Source organism: Euprymna scolopes, chromosome 37 (genome assembly GCF_053919585.1).
Source record: "Euprymna scolopes isolate OS-2025 chromosome 37, ASM5391958v1, whole genome shotgun sequence".
NCBI classification, from domain to species: Eukaryota; Metazoa; Mollusca; class Cephalopoda; order Sepiida; family Sepiolidae; genus Euprymna; species Euprymna scolopes.
This window is the reverse complement of record NC_136518.1, coordinates 89,663,198-89,682,993: the sequence shown is the minus strand read 5'-3', so window position 1 is coordinate 89,682,993 and position 19,796 is coordinate 89,663,198. Positions and strand designations below refer to the sequence as shown.

The following is a 19,796-nucleotide window of genomic DNA, read 5'->3' as shown; positions in this document are numbered from 1 at the left end:
ATGACGCTGTATGTAGGAGGAGGTTAATACCTCCCTGCAATAACTGCAAAAACTTAACGTCTTCTTCGACGGGGATATACAAGACTGTGGACCTTTGTGAATCTGATATTCCCATGAAACTTTCTCCTTTGGAGGAAGCTGGTTCCACAGATCTCGGATTAGTGCTACTTCAGGTTTCACAGTAAATGTCATAGCTCACGGTTTTATAATATGTGGCTACAATATAGATCAAGTGGCGACTTTGTTCGATGAACAAAACGGAAGTTATCGCAAAAAGGTTGAATATCGTCTCCCTAACCTAGAGCTTGAGCATTAACTTAGATATCCATAAATTAAACCAGTTCTAAGGTAAACCATGGTCGACATATCGAACACAAACAAACATAATGATAAACTAAGCAGAAAACAGCCTTTGTCTCGGTGGAAGGAATAAAGCATGAAGTGCAATAAGAACAGTGGACACCACCGCAATAGCCATAACTCATTCAGTCAATTTTATCTGAAATCACATAATCGTGAAAGCGTGTTTTAAATTTATCGGATATTTTTAACAGTCAACAAAACTTATATTTTTTTATGAGCTTCCTCTCGTAAAAAATAAATTTATAAATTTCTGTGAGTCACTAAGTGGTCAATATCACAGTAAAACGTCAGAGTATTCTTTCTCCTAGATAGGTTACCTGGTGAGATCTACAGTTCCCTCAACATTAATAGGGGTAGCCCCATGTCTGGAGACTAAACCAGTTATTTCTGTGCTTCCGCATGCGTAGTTAAGATTAATTGACTTAGTACTTACGATAATCAGTATCTACAATAAAGTAACCCACCTCCACTAAAAATTCCAAATAAAAATTGGGGATAGGTTCCTTTACCGTTATAATTGGGAAAGAGGAGGTAAGTATAAAGCATGAGATGTAAATATTGGATTAGTGTTTATTAATAAATTAGACTTGAAGGAGAAATAAAATCATTAAATTGTTATTAACAAAATCCATAAGTAAAATAAGGATAAGAGTATAAAGAGTTAGAGTATGATTCAAAAAGATGTTTGAATTTAGTTATTTAGTTTTCATGCAAAATCAGACAATACCACTACATACAGGAAAGGAAACAAAATAAGTATCTACCAATCATTTTAAGATATAAAATCTAGTAATAAGTATTTGCTCGATATCCACATCTATATCAACTATAGATAATAAGTATCTAATTCAGACATAAATATAAATAGAAAATATAGATACTTAGTATGATTCCAAAGTTAAAAGTATATAAGAAAATAAGTCTTCTCATATAAGTACGCAGTAATATATTTTTATATAAAAGTTTAAGTACAGAGTGGAAAGATAAAATTATCGCCATTCAAAAGACAACCTGATTCTATTTCCATTTGATGAAAATCGGTTTTATTTTGTTGCAGATCATCGACTAGTTGCCAGTTGCGAACAAATCCAAAGAGCGGTAGGAACCTGCTATCATGTCTGAAAGTGACACAAAGTTCAACGAGTGAAATCGAAGATGCGCCGCAAAACAACTCATGCTCTCTACTGATCAAAGTTATGACAACAAGACCATTGCCAGTACCCTCAAAATACATCACTGGATTGCCACAGAATAACAGACGAAAGATGAAAAAAAGGTTTCCGGCCACGGTTATAGTCTTTGGTGTGGTTTCAAGTAAGGGCCACATCATGTCACCTCACATCTTCGAGGTTGGTTTGAAAGTTTACATCAAAGTGTACCTGGATGTGCTGAAGAATATGGTGATCCTCTGATGCAATCACGTGGCTTCTGACAGACCCTGGATGTGGTAGCAGGAGTCGGGGCTGGCCCATAAGTCCAAAGAGACCTAGACTAAACTAGAACTTCAGAAGGAATGCTACGACTTTGTACTTTCTCTCACTAGCCTCCTCCTCCCTCGACTTGAATACACTAGACAACTTCGTTTGATCATTCTTCCAGACGTCACCAACAGTACCTCCCACAACACCGAAGCCAACCTGATCGGCATCATCCGCCGAGTATTCGCCGAGCTCCCGCCGGTGCTTGTGGAAAAGACATGTTTCTAATTCCGGGCCGGTATCGAGGCAGTGATTGAGGCTAAAAGCGGCTAAATTGAATATATGTAAATTCTACTACATAATGAAATTATCTGAATTGATTTTTCAGCAAAAATTTTAAAATAAAACTGTAGCGTATTCTTTAGGGCGAGACTATCATCCCACCCTTTATTACCATATCTTAAAATACCAATATAGAACTAGGGTAAGATTCAAAGGGTATCAGGATTACAAATTATGACTATCATGCAAAACAGATATTAGCAAGTGTCTTGGGCGGAAAAATATCTATCCCTTTCTAATCGTTGAATGTTTGAGTTACAGAAAAAGAAGAATGATTTTCAGATCGCAAAGTTCACCGCATCGAAACACACGTAACAAAAATCCTCCATGTTCCTTTTTCGACGTTATCGCAAACAAGCTTTCTTCAACTGACACCAGATTGCAAAGTACGAGCCGACAAAAAAGAAATCGTCCCCAACTGAAGAAATGCTGGCCTTTTATATTATCAAACCCGACCGCGTCTCAATTTGCAAATAGACGTGTTTTTGTCTCGTGTCGGTTAGGTTTCGAGTTTAAGGCTTTTCTCTTTTAAGCGAATGACACCCGCACTAATCATGCACACTACCATTTTCCCTGCACCCTCTTCTGATCTCATGATCACAAACAGTGCAGGGAGGTAGTATCTGCCTTTGTCAGGTACTCCTTAGCAGAAGTGAGGTTACACGGCCAGACACAGCTAGCCCACGCTATACGGCTAGACACAGCACTCACTTAAAAGTGACGAATTTTTAATATAATATAACCGAATCGCATTTCCAGTTCTTCATTTAAAAGCGAGGACTTTTTTTTCAGAAAAAATCCCAACCGAATCGTATTTTAAATTCTAAATTTTAATGATACGATTTTTTCTAGAAAATCCAACCGAATCCCATTTTAATTTCTTTATTCATAACCGACTTCTTCCTAGAAAATCCGACATAATCGAATTTTAACTTCTTCGTTTAAAAGCAACAACGTTTTTCTTTTCAGCAAATACAGCCTAATTTCATTTTAAATTCTTCATTTAAAAGTGACAACTTTGTATGTAAAAAAAAGTAGGGAGGAAGCTTCACATGTCTCCCCTAAGTGACTTATTGCAAAAAACACTACAATATATATTGCACTGTAGAGAACTTACTGTCGATTTTATAAAAGTATTTTTATACATAATGACGTGAATTAAAGTCTAAATGATAATGCCAAGTATCATGCTTCAATTGAGCTCTAAGCAGAAACAGTCATTTCGAACGCGCCCATGTCATATCAAAGAATATACTGTTAATTTTATATGCCGAGCTTGTGTGGTGATAATGATTTGAATTTAAGTTTAAAATGACAAAGTCAAGTATGGCCGTTCAATTGTGCTTTAAACAGAAACATTTCTTTCGAACACGACCCTTTCATATAAAAACTAGTGTTGATTTTATATATAGGGTCTTTCAGCTTGTAAGATAATAAAACTTCTCAAATGCACTTGCGATAATAGGCTGTTTAAGATGTTATCTTAGGTCAAAATCGCCTGTTCCTTCCATTATAGAATTATTTCGATTATCGATAATCGATACTTATCGAAGACATTCCGATACAAATTTTATCCAAGAACACTGCCAGAAACATAAAGTACCTTCGTATGAAGTTTAATAAAAACGAGTGTAACCGTTTTCGAGTCCATAGGGAATACACACACAAACATGCACATAGACAAAGTTTCCTTTTACATAGTACTCGAGAATTAAGAAGATGGATTAAGAATTAAAATAAAAAACAAAAAGTTTTGTGTTTCTGAACTTTTGAGATTAGGATTGGTTATTCGTATTATTTGGAATATTCGGACTACTGTTCTCATCTTGAGTGTTATTTTCACAACGTTTCGATCGATGCAACTCGGGAATTTGGACGAAATTTCGAACGAAACCCATTATTTACTTTACAGAGGGTAGCATGCTCTCGTCCCATCAGCTATGACTAAATAGAGGTCTGAAGTAATTCGCAATTGTATTTTTCGGTCGTCCACACTGAATATTAACTTTTCAACCTCCAGGAGAATACCATTTTACAATTGATTTTTCGAAGTATAACCACTATGGCACGGGTCCTTACGTTTGAAATTCCGTCCAAATTCCCGATTTTGACAGAAACATTTCCGATTTCGACAATATACGCCTGAAGAAGGTTACGTCGACCGAAAAGTTGTGAAAATAACACTTTAGATGAGAACTGTAGTTCAAAGATTCCAAGTAGTACGAAGTTTTGAGTTGTTTAGTAACGAATTCTGAAAGTAAAAACCTATCTCAAATTTAACGAAATACTTCGCCCCAAATTAGTGCTTTAGCAAGCTAGTGTTTGTTTCTACTTATACATTTGAAAGCCAGAGATGTACAAACACTCGCATGAGATGTATTGCATTTGTTCGAACCCACATTATGTTAATACAGGGTGACCCCCTCCAAAAAAACGGGCCCAAACTATATTAGGCCCCGTTTCTTAGTGTTTTGTCTGAATGAAATGAAACTTTGGTCATAACTAGTTTATTATATTCAAAATATCACATCAAAACACTAGGGTCTTTGGCCATTTTTCTCCGTTCTACAGCATATGTTCTAGATGCCCTCCATTTAGCTTTTGTTTTTTTTTGGGGGGGGGTCACCCTGTATTAACTTGAGTACTTCCGACAAACAAGCTGTGTTCAAAATATAGTATCTGATCTGTCCGTAATCAGAGTAGAAGTAATTGTCGACTATAGATATTTGTTTTTTCTAGTCCTCATCCAGATATATCTTTTTTGGTAGTGGGGATCTTGTGGATTACCGTTTTCCACGATAAATATACCGATCCTAAATTCAACCATTCTCTAATGTGAATGGCAGTAAATGGTAAAAACAATTACAAAATAAATCGTTATGTTATATCAAACAAGGTAAATGCACCAACCTTGTGCCAAAGTTTGAAGAGAATTTTATGTTCCCATCCTATTAAATACCAAAGAAACCATTATTGTATTAAAATGAAAAAGTTGTCACCTGACAGTGTATTTAAAGTAGTAATGGGACGATTTCAATATTTTCCCCGTATTTTTATGCAATTACGGATGGTTTTAAAAATTCTCGATTTCGATTCTTTTTAAATTTATAAACATTTAGTAATAGTGTGATATTTTTACTTTAGAATTACCGCTAAATCAAGTACAAAGTATGCATATTATTTCGTAGATGAAAGAATACATTTATATCATATCTAGATGTTATGATGATCTATGGATGTTTCAATTACTACAAGTTTAACATCAATAACTTGTTGTTTATTAGTCATTTATACCAGCAATGGAAAAGTTAGCTTTAAATACAACATAAACAACAATACGATACAAAATTATACTTTTATTTATTGAGATTGTCGGACTGACTTCCTTATTTTGGTTGTTATAGTCACAACGTTTCGACCGTTTTGCCCTCCGGCCTTCATCAGGTGTTTTGTATCGAACTTGGGAAATTAGACTTATTTTTATGTAAATTATCGTTTTTAGAATCGTCAATAAAACTAGTTCCGATTCGATTCCAATGCTTCAAAAGTTCTCATATTTCCGATTTCTGATTCCCGATTCCGATTAATCGTCTAATTAATAATTAATAAACAGTTTTTTGTGTGTAATAAAAAGAAAAAATTCGCTTTTTTATTTGAAAAGGTGTCATTAAAATGTTACAATATACGAAAAGATACACGCATTAATTTTCCCTTTAGTGTCAATATAAGTCCCAGTCTATACAGAAGATACGCACTTTGTTGTAAACTAATATCCCTTTAATTCTGAAGTAGTATTAGTTTTTTATAATAAATTTAAAAGTAACAGAAAAATTAAGACTTTCGGTATGCATGTAAAATATGAGTCTCTTACTATTATTTATTCGCAACATTTGATATATCCAAAACTTTAACAACGTCTGGCATGAAAATAAAATCCTATGGTATTTGAAGATGTTACAATATATGATCAAATCCTTCCAAGACAAGAGAAAAATCTAGGATGTTCTCGATGGCCGTACGTCTAAACAACATGATATTAATGCAGATGTGTCTCAGAGGTCGATCTCTTAACCTTTACTATTCCAGATATTCATAAACTACCTCCCTGGTAAGATTGTGGCTGGGATGGGTATATTTGCTGATGACACCACGCTCTATAGTAAACACAAGTATAAATATGGAAGGCAATGACAGAAACCCTAGAAAATGATTTTCAGTCTGTTGGAGAATGAGGTCATAAATGGTTGGTACAAACGACAAAAACTTTCTCAACCAATCATAGCTATGAGAAATATCACCCTATCTGAGCAGCCATCTTTTAAAATCCTCGGCCAAATATTCATAGGCAAGATAAAATAGAATATTGGCAAGGGTGCTACAAAGCTATATTCGCTTATGCGTATTGTTGCCACATCTGTGTTATTGCATTTACAATTTACCTTTCTTAGAGGAGGTACAAAAAAGAGTCTCAAATCGTACTGTCGGCCAAATTCCAACATCTGTCCGATTTCTGCAATGTCGCATCCCTGTGTCTATTTCACAAGTATTGAATGGAATATGCTCTGATGAACTAATAGCTCTTGTGCCCCATATTCCCAACTAAATCAACAAGCAGTAGAATTCCGCCTATTCACTTTTGAGGTCCATAGATGCCGGAAAGCCTTCTACTCTTATAATTTCTTCACTGAAACTGCTTGACTTTAAAAATCCCCCGTGTTTCCTGGCTCCCTTTCTATTCTAACTAGAAGAAGCTTAAATGTAATGTGAATAGACATTTTGCTCTCTAACTCCCCATAGTCCCCTCCTAGCTACACTACCAAGTAGTAGTCCTGAAATTTTCAAGTGGCAATATGCCTGGTTTGGGGTGAAAAGGGTAAAAAAGGAAGAATATCAACGTTTATATACTTTATCCACCCAATAAGCTTTACATTATTAGTTTCTATGCATTGTTGACGACGGGTATGTCGCATCACAAGATTATATATTACATACTTTCAGAAATTTCCTTACGATTTTCTATACGAATAGATATATTATCTAACAATTGTTTAATATTTATAAATTAGTGACTGTATATATATTTTCTTTTAGAAGTTTTATTTGCTGCTGAGAGCAGAAACGACCGCCATATTAACTGGTATTTACTGCTGAGAAGGAAAGCCACTATTGAGATATATTTCGATCAGGATAAAGTATATTTTCAAATAAATTAAATCAAGTTAAATGTTAGCATGAAACAATTCCAACAAAAAGGAAATGATAAATGTTAATCAAATAAAGATATTAAAAGACGAAAATTACAGATGGTAAAAAGTATTGGAAATAGGTCGGAGGCGCAGTGGTTAGATTATTTGGTAAAACTCAATTTTTTTTAAAATTCAATTTTCACCCCACACAAGGCACAGTGCAACTTTGAAGTAGGGGGCTACTATCGGAGGCATAAGTTGCGGCGGTATTATGAGGGAAGATGAGTAGCAAGATGTCTGTTCACATTACACTTGAACTTCTGCATATCAGTACAGTTGGGAAAGCAGACTCCAGGAAGGGAGTTCCAAAGTCTAGCATTTCTGAGGAAGAAACTATTGAAGTAGAATGCTTTCTTACACCTAGGGATCTCTACTGTGAAGGGGTGGGACTTAGTTGTTTGTCAGGTTTGTCGGGGGTATTCACGTCGAGGGGGTACAAGTGCTTGTAGTCCGTCAGAACATTGACCAATAAAGTACTTGTAGAACAGGCAGAGGGCTGCAACATTTCGTCGATGGGGCAATGGCTGAAGTTTAGATGATGTCAGATTGGCAACTCTCTTTTGAACCCTGTCAAGGAGTGAGAGACAAGTTGCAGATGAACCAGCCCAAATGTGACAACAGTACTCCATAGATAAGCGAATGGTAGCTTTACAGAAGTACAGGATGCTTTCAGGCATAAGTATCTTTCTAGCACGGTAGAGAGAGCCCATCTTCTTCGCAGCAGCCTTGACAATGCTCTCAATTTATCTATTCCAGTTCATGTTCCCTGTAAAAGTTAGGCAGAGGAGTTTAAAGGAAGTACTTTCGGGTAATGTGTTCTTGGTCATTGCTATTGGTGTTAGTGAAGGTTTTTTGTAATTATTGAAGGAAACATGCTTAGTCTTGGCAGCATTGAATGTGACCATCCATTTTTGTCCCCATTCTACTACAGATTGGAGGTCATCCTGTAGTGTTTCTGCCATTTTCTTAAATATGTGTTCATTTGTTTTCCCTTTGTGCCTGTTATAGAGAGTGGTGTCATCAGCAAATATACCCATCTCAGAAACAATTTTATCAGGGAGGTCATTTATGAATATCAAGAATAATAAAGGTCCGAGGATGGACCCCTGAGGTACTCCGCATTTATACAATATTGTTTAGATGTGCGACCGTCGAGGACAACCTGGATTTTTTTCTTACTTAAGAAAGAATTACTTTATGTATTCTTCCAGTGATACCATATGATCTAATTTTCCTTAGAAGACCACCGTGCCATACTGTCCAAAGCCTTAGATATATCGAGGGCTACCGATCTAGTCTCCCCTGTTTTGTTCAGTGAACGGTATATACGTTCAGTGATTACAGTTAGGATATCTGCTGTGGAACGGGCTTGCCTAAATCCATTCTGATTGTCGGTCAGGAGCTTAGCAGCTGTAAGGTGATTGACTAGAGCTTGATTAATTAAGGACTGAAATATTTTGGCGAAAAGCGGGAGAAGGCTAATGGGGCGATACTTTATTGAGTCATTTTTTTCGCCTGAATTCTTGAAAACTGGTACCACAGAAGCATTTTTCCAGCAGGCAGGATAGCAAGATTCGTTAAAGCATTCGTTGTAAAGTTTAGAGAGTATTGGAGCAACCTCAACAAAACATTTTTAATAGCACAGCCGGGATGAGATCGGTCCACATGCTTTTGAGGTGTCTAAGTTTTTTTATGATACCATGTAACTGGGAGGGAGTGATTTTCAAGCCATCTAGTGTGGCGTATGTCCGCAAAGGAAAGTCAGGGAGGGAGTGGCGTGCCGGGTCCAATGTGGAGTTTGAGGCAAACCGACTGGCGAGCAGGTTAGCCTTCTCGGTTGCCGTGCAAACAACCTCGTGATCGTTTGACAGTGGGGGAATCGTTTACTGCCCATTATTTACTACACTGTTGTAGATTTTCCAAAAATCACGAGTTCCTAATTTCTGTGCTTCGATACGTTGTCGCTATTTCTTTCTTACAATTACTTCTACCTTCTATATACTTCTGTCTGTTTGAACTGGATTTATGTCGGTTGAATCTGCGGTACGCATGCTGCCTTAAAGCAATGGCAGCTACACAAGTAGAAGTAAACCATTGAGGAGAGTGGAGCTTACTATAGAATTTCCGCATGGGAACATGTGCTTCAGTTGCAGTTTTGAACCATTCAGTGATCTCATTTGCGCACTGTTCAGCTGGAAGAGAAAATATATTTCCTCATGGGGCATCTCTGATGAGATCTCTGATGGCTTCCCAGTTAGCCTTTTTGTAATACCTCGTTGTTTTGAGCAGTGGATCTTCAGTTTTGGGTCTAGAATTAAGGGCGATTTATACCATTATCACAACGTGATCAGCGTTCCCGAGTGAGTTGTGGATATTCGTTATACAATCATTGGAGACTGTGGTCAGAAATAGATCTAGAGTGAGGCATGCTGATCCGTCTGGTCTGGGAACGTGTCGGAAATGTAACCGTCTGTTATACGGAATAAGATATTGAGAAGCTATGTGCGCTACCAGCTACGCCTGTGTAAGTAGAGAATCCAAGCCAGTTACTGTGGTAGACATTGAAGTAACCAAATACATGTACTTGTGCTCTAGTATCGAGGAAGAGTGCTATATCTATACTGTCAGAGACTTTCTTTATTAGAGTACAGTCGTTGAGTTCAGTTGAGGAGGAGCGGTAGAGAAAATACAAGTAGCTAATATTATGTTGCATATTTAGCCTGAAGCACAGAAAAGGCTGGTCGTCTGATTCTAGTTTTGTTTCTTTAGTCAGGGGGAGACTAGACTCCAAGCTGTCTGTCTGGATCCTTACGGCAAAGAGGCAGATAACCAGGCATGTTAAAGTGGTTAGAGGGAATGGAGGAGTGAAGGCTAGTTTCACTTAATGCTAAGATATCCAGAGTGTGTACTATGAGAAATGATTCAACATCATTTAAGTTAGTCCTAAGCCGGCGGATATTCGTGAATGAAAGCTTCAAGAGAGGAGGCAGGTTGGTTTTCTTTGAGTTTGGTCCTGGTTTAAACGTAATTTTAGATTGACCTGTCATTTCATTTTATTTGATTTAAAGGTTTTAGTTATGATGAGTGAGGGATGCTGGACAAGTGGTTATGCAGAATATCAGACATGCAATAGAAGTAGACCATCAGCTGTCACCTCATCTATAGGATTGTGGCCTCAGGAAAGCCCACCGGGGATGAGTGCAGGGTCCCTTTCCATGCGCGACATGACACTACAAAGATGTCGATATTATTCAACTGTTGATGAGCAGCCGCTCTAACTGCTACCAGAGAGTTAGGGCACCTGTACTATCAGTCGGAAACATCAGCCAGGAACTATCAATCCAGTACCCTCAACCCATCAAACAAAAGTCAGCGCAGTCCACCTGTACCAGCATATATGGTGTTCAGTGTTCAAGTAAGGGGGATGGAATGTGGCGGGAGCGGGGAAAAACGGCGTTCATTGCTCTAGTAAGGAAACAAGGTCGAACATTGGGTGATTCTGTCGAGTCCCTGTGATAGCACCTCTACGCCTGGCTAATAGGCAAAGAATGAGTATGAAAGCCGTGCTATAGACAGTGCCTATCTCCTCCTAAAGCAGTTTAGGTTTGCCAACTGGTAATTTGTTTGAGTCACCAGCTATAGGAAGGTTGTCGTCCGGGACTGAAGAGGCCTCCCGCCCCTAAGTTTAGTTTCAGTATTTTCCTTCTCTTAGACGGATAAACTGGGAAGATCTACAGGTCCATCAGCACCAAGAGGGTTCGCCCCGCGCCTGAGTCTTAAACAAAGTATTTCTGCGACCTCGCATGGGTAGTTAATGTTAATCAGTGATTTAGTAGGTTACTGAAAAGTTACACTCCTCAAAGTGATTAAAAAGAGCTTTACTATGATTCAGTTGTAAAAGTTATATTTTTCTAGAGATTGAAGGTTAAACTATTTGTACGGGCGACGAAAATGCAACTGCGGATTACTTAAAACTTCTATGCTGTTATGACTGACAGAAGGAAAGCATGCTAATCCTTTTATTAAATAAAGGGTCCCCCCCTGAAATTCTGTGCAGATTCCCGGGTTAACACTGAAAAATATTGGAGCTTAGCCTTTATAAGTCGACTATTTTTCATCTGTTTCATGTTAGTTCAAATGGTAACGACTAAGGCTAGATTGCTAAATGTTTTGCTTTCGATTCTAGCTGATTGCAACCAAGCCATATATTATTTTCTTATGTTTGAAATCACTACTATATATTGGATTCAATACAAAAATCAATAAAGAATTTGCTCTATAATAATAAATACGAAATCTGCATTTATTAAAATATTAAATTTAAACGTATTTTACGACTGGACAACGCCGGGCGCCCTGTTAGTTATGAATAAACTATCATATATATTATCAAATGCAGTTAATTATCGAATGTTTTTTAATTATAATTTACTACTTATGTGTGACTATTGATCACTTCACTTATATAGTTCCCTATTGGGTATGTATATCTGCGCTACATAATCATCTTATAGGTGCCTTATATGTGGAATATACTCTAGATATTAAATCATATGAACAACGTCCAGACCCACAAAACAACTACATGACCACGGTTATCTTTGCAAAGAATGTACGATAATCGTCTGTTACGAACGATTTGTAACTTGTTTTATTAGATGTGCTTTTTGTATTTCTGGTAAGACTTTTATATGTAAGTTTGTAGATGTTTACGTATGTTTGTATATGTGTGTCAGTGTAGATAAGAGTAGATACACACACACACACACACGCACATACACACACATATATATATAAATATATCTATATAGATAGATAGTTAGATAGAGCCTACTTACCTGATTGCTTTCTCCTTTAAATCCGTTAATTTAAAACGGTCCTCTTTCTTCAGGTTTATCCCACTTTTTTGTAACATCCCATGTTGTGGAAGCTTCTCACAAACAAACGATAGTTCTGAGGGTAGCGTATCAACATCCATGGCGGATATTTGAGTGGTAGTAATCCCTATTGTCCCGCCTTCCTCAACCAGAAGCTTGTTAGTAATGAATTCGGGTGGCTGGTTATCAACCGGTTTCACTTCGATATCGAACTGCTGTCCAGATATCCGGTTGCCTGACAGATCCTCAATCATATAAATGAACCGTACGAGGCAGGGTTCCGTACCGATATCGTTAGCAGGCGGAACGTAGGCAACCTTCAACTGGTTGACGTCCTTCTGCGTGAAGGATTTTGTCATTGGTATAGACAAGTCTTTTCTTAGCATGGTAATATTGTGTGTAGTGATCACGCGACCGGCGTCCGCACGTTTCGAATTGTACACGAAATGAGGCGGGGTTGTTATCGTATAGACCAATTGGCTTTCCTTGCTGTCTTTGTCGAAGTAATCCAGCTGTGCCTTGCTTATGTATCCGATATTTGTTTCCTGGATTTGCATGAACTGGGTGGCGGTAGGGGAGAGGATTGGAGGGTTATCGTTAATTGAATTTATTATAATCTGAAAGGTCTCCTTCGGAGAGATATTTGGAGGGTTCTCCTGGTCATTGAGCTCAAAGTCAAATGAATCTCTAAACCTACCATTGCGTATGTGCCTATAATAGATTTGACCCTGCAGTAGATTAAGCTGGGTGAACTTTTTCACATGCCGACCTTTGTCCGTAGGTTTTTGTTTAAATATAATCTCACCGGCCCGGGTGGTTTTAATAATCGTATAAATGATCCTCGAATCAAGAGTATCTGCATCATGCGCCAGGAGTACGTTCTTGCCTATCCGATGGACGGCTCCTTCGTTTAACTCCAAGCCCAAATTATTTACAATATACGGCGGAGTGTCGTCTTTAGGTATAATAGTGATAGGAAAACTCGCCCTGACCGTGTCCGTTTGGTCAGTGATTCTAAGTTCGATGTTGTCCCTGGTGCTATCGCTATCATCATGTTCATAAACAACATTGCCATCGGCGAGATCCTTCACTGTAAAAAAGATCATCAAACTCCCATTCACTTTCAGTTGGCCGTAGTTAAGCCCACCCTTAACATAAATCTTCACGTCTTTAACATTGTCCTGGTCGACGATGCGAAGGTTATTAGGAAGGATTGGCCTCCTTTCTCCTTCCAGGAGCACCAAACCTTTATTGTATGAAATGCGTGGTGCGGTAGTAACAGATGGTCGAACAGCAATATGTAACTTTATAGGCATGCTAGCCGAAAAATGGCTGTCGTAAACGGTGAATTCGACTTCGTACACTTTCCTCTCAGCGTAGCTGGAGCTCGGCGGTTGGTATCCAATTCGCAGGCTGTCCAAATCATCTTGGATAAAAGAGGTTATTGGCTGGGTGTGGTCGTCTAATTTGACCAGATAACCGTTTCCACGGCCAGGCGGTTTGCTGATGTTGAAAACTAGTTGCGACGCCGGGGTTTCGTAATCCTCGGCGAAGATCACCCCGGGAATGAGCGTTGTCAATATAAACTGGTCTACATCCATAATATACATACTCTTAAAAGACGCCCTCGGAGGGGAGTTCGGGAAGGCGTTTTGGACAATGATCGGCAGGAAAAAGCTCTCAGAGATTTCATCCTTTGAAGAAGGATCGTAAATTTCTATGACCAAAGGGAGATAATCGATAGCAGGTGACGGGGACTTTAGGTGCTCGTACCGGAGATCCATGAGTAAGAATTCGTGGCAATCCCTTTTGATCGCCTCAACCACCTTTCCTTTCTCACCCATCACTATCTGGCCCACGAGGGGCCATTCCGAATTGTACTTGGAGAACCCTATTGAGCAGGATATATTCGAGTCGGGCTTGTAGTTATAATGAATGACAGACGTATCTAATGAATTGGACATACCGGTCATTTCGCTCACAGTAAGTGATTTGTGACCCTTTGTTTGAATGATGTCGTAGGTCTCATTCTGGATTTTGAACTTTAAATAAAAGGTTTCCGAAACAGTAGTGCCCCGAGTAAACTTATGAGCCCGCAGTTTGACCCGGTCTTCTGATAGCAAAGGGTTACCACTGTGTAAATATCGAACACTTTTTTCCAGGAAGTGACAATCGAACACCTGCAAAGAAAATAAATGAAAACAATTAAAGCCAATCAAGAAAAAAAAGAAGCCCTCTATCGTCCGCATGTTCTGTTTCTCGCTCTCACCCTCATATATATATATATATATATATATATATATATATATATATATATATATATATATATATATATATATATATATATATGTACTCCTATTAATTTGTTTTTTTTGTGTATTGATATTCATATAAAAAACCTTTTTGCTATTTATTTAAAAAAATACAACTTTGTAATAAATAGACCGTCTGCAAAAGAATCTAGCTAATTTGCATATTCTTTTAAACATTCATTTTAATTCATTCCCTATTAGTTTTTTCGGTTTTCTTCTGGGATGATCATCTTTAGTTAACTGTTACGTGTAATCATATTTAGGCAGATATTCTACATGATTTATACTTGCGTAATATTTGCATAAAAACGTTATAGTAAACAAAAACCCCTTTTTCTATATATTTATGTATGCGTGAATATATATTTATTTAAAAGATTTTGCCTACAAAACTCCTCTGTCAGTTTTTGATCTACAGAAACGAAACTTAATATATAGGGTTTTCGAACCGATGCGAAACATTATATTTGGATTTTAGCCGGAGAAAATCGGTGCAAAAATGTCAAAATAAAAAAAATGGAATTTGCCTGGTGTAGGTCGGACGACAGCGTTACGAATATGCATGCGTAACGTAATAGCTATTAGTTCATGTTTTAATTTTTAGCCTTGCAGAAAACATGTCTTCATTAACACCACAAGAAAATGTAAAGTAAACTTAAACATTTTCTCTCGGTGGCGGCGAGTCATTTTTGTAAAAAAAAACTTTTAAAAGCATTACTATATATTATCCAATATAATAAAAAAATAAATACGAAATCTGCATTAATCAAAGTATTATATTTAAGCGTATGTGTGTGTGTGTGTGTATTTCATGTGAAAATATATATATTTATGTGTATTTAATCTTAAAAATACCCAAGAGTAAAAAAAATTGACTTTAACGAAGTTGCTGATAGTGCTCAAGGAAAAGAGCAAGATATTATTTTATTCAATTTAGGTAAACAAAATTACCTTTATTCGCGATAGTCGAAAACCTGTTTTGATCTAAATAGAATACATCGGACAATCATAGTTCGTATTTTTTCTCTTTTATTCAAAGATTTGTATCAATAAAAGCACAAGCTATGGTTGCCTAATGTATTCTATCGAAAGTTTGCCTGTCAAGAGCAATGATATTTTCGTTGACCTAAATTAAATAACACATACACACATATAGATATATGGTTGATTTTGTTATCGTTATTTTTAACGATAGTAGCAGCGTGGGAACACAGGCGTTGTATTCGAATTAACTTGCTTAAATTATAGAGATTATTTACCCCTTTATAAAAGAAAAAGAAAAAAAACATTCATGCATTAAGTCGCCCATCTGATGGGGCCCACCTCTGTCCCATCCGTGAAATGTTGCATCCTTTTGCCTGTTTTACAAGTACCTCCTCAACGTAAATACGCCCGACAAACCTGGCAAGCAACAAAATCCCACCCGTGCACAGAAATCCAACCTAGATGCCAGAAAGTCTTCTACTCTAATAGTTTCTTTCCTCAGACTACTAGTTTTTTTTTTAAAATCCTTTCCGGACACCTGCTTCACTGACTGTACTGACATGAAGAAATTAAACAGACTCCTTGCTGCTCAACTTCCTACATAATATCCTTGCAAATATGTCCCAGATAGTGTCTCCCTATATTAAAGTAGTAGTGTGCCTTGTTTATTCTGAAAATGCAATATATATATATATATATATATATATATATATATATATATATATATATATATATATATATATATATATACTAGACTACCCGTGACCCGTTGCGTCAGTATGTTATATTAGCTATGGAATTAATGTATGAGCGTGACACTTGTGACGTAAAGTTTTTTGCGACATGACAGAAACGTGTCTATGAAAGTATATAAAAATGAAAAAAGAATATAGATAGATTTCTATGAGTCGTTCTGCTTATAATTGTTTATTTTTGAAAAACAAAAACTAGCCATTGAATTATAAGTAGTTTGCCATACTTATAGGTAAATGTGCACTGAACAGATACCATAATATTGAAAGTTAAATTCAAATTTTGATATATTTTTAATTTAAACGCGCAAAAAAAAACAAACAAAAAACAATTGGGACGCTGAAAACGTACACAGTAAATCAATACGTTTAATTATACCGCCCCCCCATATTTTCGGGGTTATTTATTAATGTTGGTAGTGAAGTAGAAATGTATGAATGTTTTTTTAAGAAAAGTGTATTAAAAAATGGAGAATAAATTAAAAAAAAACAGGAAGGCGGTGGGTAAATCGCCGTTGTAAAATGCTTTTATGGTTGTCAACGGGTTAAAGTAGATTTATTTGTAAGAAAATTGCATTAAAATAACTTAAACTTAATACAGAAATGAACGATGTAAAAAAAATGCAGAAAGTATTAACCATTGTTTATTTTGATAATTTAAACGCGAAAAAACCCAACAAAACAATTGGGACGCTGAAAACGTACACAGTAAAACAATATGTTTTATTGTTGCGTTGAGTTAGTCAGGTTAATTTCTTACTTAGAAAATGTAATACATTTACAACGGTTCTGTATTTATTAAAAAAAGTGTAAAAGAATTGAAAAAGGGGTAACGAAAGGAGGAATAAAATAGAGTTGAGAAAAAGGAATGAATAAGTCAAGAAACAAAGCAAAGAGGAAGAAATCGAGAAATTGTTAGCGTTTGGAGATAAGAAAAAATGAAAGTTTGAAAAAGAAACAGAGAAAAAAAGAACAAGGAGCTAAGTAGGTATGTAGGGACTCTGAGTCAGAAAACACACACGGATTTACACCTGGGTTTAATGTTGATTGTCTAGACGTGTCAGCTCTAGAAAGAAATAAACCACCACTTCGATCTTAACCATTTAATTGGGATATAATTTACTCCAATTAAAACATTTATTTTTTTATTTATTAAATTAAACAAATATCTTGGGTAATTTGTCTTATTATTAAAGACAGAACAAACAACTGAAAAAATAAAATAAAATAAAATCTTACACACCCACACACACACACACACACACACACACACACACACACACACACACACACACACATATATATATATATACGAGGGGCGTGCAATAAGTAATGCCTCTGACACACTTCCCATAGTAGTAGAGATACGAAACTTGGCACAGTTATTAGTCTTTCTCTATATAGGAACCACCCAAAGTTATGCATTTCTCCCATCGTTTAATGCAGCTCTGGGAACCGTTTTTGTAGAATACACCAGGTTGGTCCTCAAACCATGACGTGACTTCAGAAATCAAGGCTGCATCATCTGGGAAACGCTTTCCTTTCAAAAACAACTTTATGGCTGGAAAGAGGTGAATGTCAGAGGTTGCAAGGTCAGAAGAGTAGGGAGGATGGAGTAGGATTTCATAACCACACGTCCGTGCTTCTGATCTGGCGACATGCGAGTTGTGGACCGGAGCGTTGTCCTGCAAGAGGAGGGTAACTTTGCTGATCTTGCCCCGCCTCTTGATTTTGATAGCTTCCCTTAATTTCCTCAGAAGTGAAGCATAATAGGCTCCTGTAATTGTGGTACCCTTTGCCAGAAAATCTGTTATCACTACTCCGTTCTGGTCCCAGAAGACTGTGAGCATGACCTTGCCAGCGGAGGGCTGCACCCTTGCCTTCTTTGGAGGTGGTGAGTCCAAGTGCTTCCACTGCATTGACTGGGCTTTGGTCTCTGGATCATAGTGATGGACCCAGGTTTCATCCTGTGTAATCAGTCTTTTGAAAAACTTTTACTCATCTTCTTGGCACATCTCCAAATTCATCCTCGAGCACTCGACGCGTTCTCGCTTCTGGAATGGTGTGAGCAACCTGGGAATCCATCTGGCAGACACCTTATGTATATGCAAATGGTCATGCATGATAGTTTCCACAGACCCTGTACTAATCTTGACATCTTGGGCTATTTGGCGAATAGTAATGCGCCGATCTTCCAAAATGGCAGCCTCAACTTGACGGACAGATGCCTCATCAATGGCAGAAGGGGGGCGACCAGGACTGGGAGCTGTTTCCAGAGACTTCCGGTCATGTTTGAATTCGCAATGCCAGCGTTTTACAAGATGATATGATGGGACATTAGTACCATAAGTTTCTTTCATTTCATCAAAAGTCTCCTGTGGTGTGCGTCCTTTCAAATACAAAAACCGGATCACTGCTCGACATTCAACAGGCTCCATTTTACATCTGACTCAGTTCAAACACCTATAAAACAGAAACCATAATTATTTCAGAGCTGTAATTTGCCACATAACCCGTAGAGGTATAAATCATTGCACAATTTCAGCTAGATCAGACAACTGAAAGTGGGTCAGGGGCATTACTTATTGCACGCCCCTCGTGTGTATATATATATATATATATATATATATATATATATATATATCGGGGAGCCCATCGATTTCGATAATGACGCGGAGGTCGGTTAGTGTCCGTGTCGAAGGTGCGATATGAATCCTATCGGAGCTCTGAAACCCCAGCCGCATATGTGACACCTGATGACAGGAAATCCGGGTAGTGGCGCCCATAGTCGCGCTCTTTTTGCTTCCCAAGCAGCAATGCTTTGATCTTTAATGGCATCGGCTGCGCCTGATACCACACTTCTCCAAACCATCCGATCTTCAGCTTTTCTTCTCCAGTCGTTGAGCTGGCTTGTACTGAGATGGCAAAAGAAGTGTTCAAGGAGTGAACCCAGTATGATTCGATAAAGGAACTTTCTGATTCAGTTTTCAGTACATGGGATAAAATTCCTTCGCAACTGATAAAAAACTTAGTCGCAAGCATGCCGAAGAGAATTTTTGAAGTAATTCGTAATAATGAAGGCTATACTAAATACTGAGACCCTTTTTAGTAATTTATAATTGCCTTTTGTTAGATAAATTATCAGTGGTCTTATCATTTTGACCAGGTGAAAATGTTTGTTTTTTAAAAAATAATTATTAGATCAGGGTAAAGGTTTCGAATGAAGCAGATTTAATTTTTTTCCATCATATTTTCCCTTTTGGCAATGGTTTCAACCATTTGTTTGATTAAAAATTCGATAATATGCGTAAACGCTTACTTTCTTAAGTGGTCTTATGATTTTTACCAGGACTGTATGTATATATGAATCTATATATTAGTCTAATTATAAATCTATATATAATAAGACATTTAAGATAGACAATTAAATGTCATATTTATTATTATATATAGATTAATATTGAGACTAATGGGTTATAACGCATATATATATATATATATA

At 37.2% G+C, this 19,796-nt stretch overlaps 1 protein-coding gene across 2 annotated transcripts in view; it reads right to left on the bottom strand.

Annotated features, from left to right (window-relative positions):
• The window catches only part of LOC145261282 (FRAS1-related extracellular matrix protein 1-like), a 277,369-nt gene that overhangs the window by 90,244 nt on the left and 167,329 nt on the right, over positions 1-19,796 (bottom strand). For both annotated transcript variants that reach the window (XM_080119769.1, XM_080119768.1), the window contains exon 3: positions 12,208-14,426. In XM_080119769.1, the coding sequence (XP_079975895.1) occupies positions 12,208-14,426 (2,219 nt within the window). The remainder of the gene's footprint in view (positions 1-12,207; positions 14,427-19,796) is intronic.